The sequence below is a fragment of the Cebus imitator genome, unplaced genomic scaffold (genome assembly GCF_001604975.1).
Source record: "Cebus imitator isolate Cc_AM_T3 unplaced genomic scaffold, Cebus_imitator-1.0 Scaffold189, whole genome shotgun sequence".
Lineage (NCBI taxonomy): Eukaryota > Metazoa > Chordata > Mammalia > Primates > Cebidae > Cebus > Cebus imitator.
The window spans coordinates 1,481,442-1,484,961 of record NW_016107504.1 but is presented as its reverse complement, the minus strand read 5'-3'; the positions used below and the strand labels follow the sequence as shown (position 1 = coordinate 1,484,961).

Below are 3,520 nucleotides of genomic sequence, written 5' to 3'. Positions count from 1 at the left end.
AAGAAAGAAAGAAAGAAAGAAAGAAAGAAAGAAAGAAAGAAAGAAAGAAAGAAAGAAAGAAAGAAAGAAAGAAAGAAAGAAAGAAAAGATGTTTAATTGGTTCATGGCTCTTCAGGCTGTACAGGAAGTGTGATGCCAGCATCTGCTTCTGGGAAGGACTCAGGAAGCTTATAATCATGGAGGGAGGTGAATGGGGAGCAGGAGGTTCTCACATGGTGTGAGCAGAAGCAAGGGAGAAAGAGAGTTGGGGGGAAGTGCCACACGCTTTTAAACGACCAGATCTCAGGAGAGATTACTCACTATCACGAGGATTCACAGTCAACCAAGGTGATGATGTTAAACCATTCATGAGAAATCTGCTCCCATGATCCAATCACCTCCCACCAGGTCCCACCTCCAGCAGTGGGGATTACTTTTGGACATAAGATTTGAGCAGAGATAAATATCCAAACCATATCAACCACACAAATCAAGTTGTGAGGAACAATCAGGAGAAATCTCACATTATATATCCATGTTAAGTTCATTGATTGAGCAGGAATATATAAAAATAGCAAAGACAGTTTATCCATCAGTACAGTCATGAGAGGAAGTAGACGGGGGATGTGGGGGTCGGGGGTGGAGTAGGGGAAGCTAACCATCTGGGGTAGAATGAAACCACTCCCCAAACAGAAGCAAAGTAGGAGAGGAGAACTCCCTATTCAGCAATTTCCTTCTATTGGAATATTGCCAGAGAACTGATAATACTGGGAGGCAGCAGAATGGGGTTAAAGGCAGCCCTTCTGGCCCAACTTGAGAATCAGAGGGATCAACCCCCACACAGTACTTCTCTATTTAGTTTCCAATATACTCTTTTTTAAGGGCTCCTCTTCAGAGACACACAAGCATCACCATCTACCTGCCCTACACTCAGAAATCTCAAAAAGGCAAAGTGGTTGAGAAGTGAGAGGTTGCATGGCTGGGAGGCTGGGAGTGCACAGGTTGAGGGTGAAAGGCTGGGGTCCAAGGGCCCCTGGTGGGGAATTTGGGTAGGCAAGTAAGTGCTGTGACATAGGAAGGTAAGTGATCATGAAAACGGGTAGGGGGCTGTGGAAGAGAGAGAGAAAGTAAAGAGTACAACGACCCTAGGATTTCAATTTCCTGCTGTAAGAAGAAACACCTCTGAAAAATAATGTGCAACACACCAAGTGCTAAGTAACCTAAACCTTATCATCACCTATAATGTTTCTGTAAATGTACTCCGCTGTTATTTACTTAATTCTTACAAGGCAGGAATGGAAAATCCCCACCTCTCCCTGGTTGCGTAGCAGTCTGTCCTGTGGACATATGTAAGTTTTCCCTCTTCCCCACAAAGCTGGTTTCACAGCTAGGCCAGAAATAAGGAACCATCCAGACGGAGACTCGAGGATCACTACCCTGGCAGAAAAGGGATTAAGTTTCACCGGGCCTCCCCGCCGGCAGGGCGTCCGCAGCCACGCCGGCTGCTACGACAGCACCGCCCGGCAGACGGCCGGCCAAGGGGCGACGCCTGGGCCGAGGAGGCTGCTGGCTGCGGGAGCGTGGGAAGGCGGCAGTGCCCTTTCCCAGACTCGCGCCCAGGCGCCCGGGGAGTCGCTCGACTGCCCGCGCACGGCCCGGCCCGGCTGCGCAGGAGGCCTCGGCCGCCCCCGCCCTGCACCCCAGAGTGCAAACTCCGTCCCAGGAGGGCTGTGGCAGGAGCCCGGGCCCCAAGAGCATGACTGTGAGCCGGAGCTGGGCTGGGGGCCCCGTCGCGGTCTCGAGCCTCGCGGGCCCCATCACCCTGCCCCGCCGAGCCCGAGAGCCCTCGGCCAACCCCGGGCCCCGGCGGCACCTGAAGAACGGCCAGAGCCGGGGCCGAGCCCTGCGAGGGCGACGACGCTTGACCCCCAGGGCCGCGGCGAGAGGGCGCGTTTTACCCATAGCGTTCCCAGGTGCCAGCCATCTCCTCCGCGCGCCCGAGGGCGCTGGGCGCTCGTCTGCCTCCGCAGCGGGCTGGCTCGGGCTCCTGCGAGAGCTCCCGGGCCCCGGTCGCCGCCGCCGCCGCCGCCACCACTCTAGGCCGCCGCCCGCCTTTGCCGCCGCTGCTGCTACCGTCGCCGACGCCGCGTAGCAGTCGGGATCCGCCAGCCCGCGCGCCCCGCAGGGGACAGCACGGCGGCCGCAATGCTACCGCGGCTGGGTCTCCCGAGCTAAACTTAAAGAGTTTTCGCCCCTCAGTCCAGGGGCAGCACCATGACACCACGGCAGCACCACAGTGTCATTTCCGCCGCCGCAGAGGAAAAAAAAAGGCAAACCCTTCCAAAGGGGAGGTGGAGTGGGGGCAAACGGGGCTGGGGCTGTCACCCCAAGGGAGCACTGGGAAGGGCCCCAGCTGAAGCGGCGCTCCGCCACCTTCCCAGGCTCACCTTCCGCCACCCCCGCCACTCCCAGCTCCCCCAGCCCCTCCTCTGGAGGCACGTTTACATGTCTTCTCCCCGGCAGGAGTGACCGGAGAAACCTGAGCAAGCAAAGGCAGCCGGTGGGTGGGGCTCGGGTTACTACTGTACCTACCAGCTGATTCCAGCAGCCTTTTCTCCAGCGCCCTGTCATCTTGAAGGAAGACACACCGAGAGGGACCCGGGCGGGTGTGTGTGTTTGTGTATGTGTGTGTGCGTGTGTGTGTGTTGTGTGTATGTGCGCGCGAGCCTGCCTGTGTGTGTGTGTGTGTGTGACAGAGAGAGCGACAGAGAGAGCAGAACGTGTGTGAAATGCAAAAGGAAGACTATGGTTAAACTCTTCTCCCACCCGCCACTCCCCGAGTCCCCCGGCCCCACAAACCCCCGGGTTACAACAAGGAAGAGGCCTTTGCAACCGGTAGTAAGAAGAAAGTGCCCGGGTCCACCGCACAGATCCTCCCGGTGAAGCTGCTCTATGCAAAGTTAACTACAGAGTAAAACAAAAATAGTGGAGGAGACAGAAAAGAGCAGACAATTGAAGGAAACCCAACCCCTCTTTCTTTTTACAAAGGGAGAATGGCTGTGTTTTATTGGCCTCGGGCAGAAGTTGTGGAGGTGGATTAAAACCATCAAAAGGAAAAAAAAGTAGGATTTCTCTTGTACCTTCAAATTGTTTACCAGTAAAACAAGAGGGTCATTACCACAAGGACAATGAGGCAGATGCTAGCTATCTAGGTATTCCAGGTCCCTAATAAGCTAATTGGTCCATTTGGAATCCAGGATTCTCCCATTGGTCTGGAGTCAGCCTGTTTGCTGACCTGTCATTGGCTCAGAGATCACGGTCCTACTCAAAAGACGGATGGGAGAGGGAAAGAGCAGGAAGCCCCAGAAAAGACTCTGTTTCTAACTTAGGGAGAAAAGGAAAGAAATGAGAAAATGGGGGCCGGGAACGGTGGCTAACGCCTGTAATCTCAGCACTTTGGGAGGCCGAGGCAGGTGGATCACGAGGTCAAGAGATCGAGACCATCCTGGTCAACATGGTGAAACCCCATCTCTACTAAAAA

At 54.9% G+C, this 3,520-nt stretch overlaps 1 protein-coding gene across 5 annotated transcripts in view; it reads right to left on the bottom strand.

Moving 5' to 3' along the window:
• Window positions 1–2,694, bottom strand: part of MID2 (midline 2) — a 94,685-nt gene extending 91,991 nt beyond the window's left edge. For 3 of the 5 annotated variants that reach the window (XM_017546459.1, XM_017546460.1, XM_017546461.1), the window contains exon 1: window positions 1,938–2,514. In XM_017546459.1, the coding sequence (XP_017401948.1) occupies window positions 1,938–1,941 (4 nt within the window). In that variant the 5' untranslated portion in view covers window positions 1,942–2,514. Of the gene's footprint in view, window positions 1–1,937; window positions 2,515–2,571 lie in introns of those variants that run through there. The other 2 variants (XM_017546462.2, XM_037744947.1) reach the window with 2 other exon arrangements.
• Window positions 2,695–3,520: the final 826 nt, after the last annotated feature.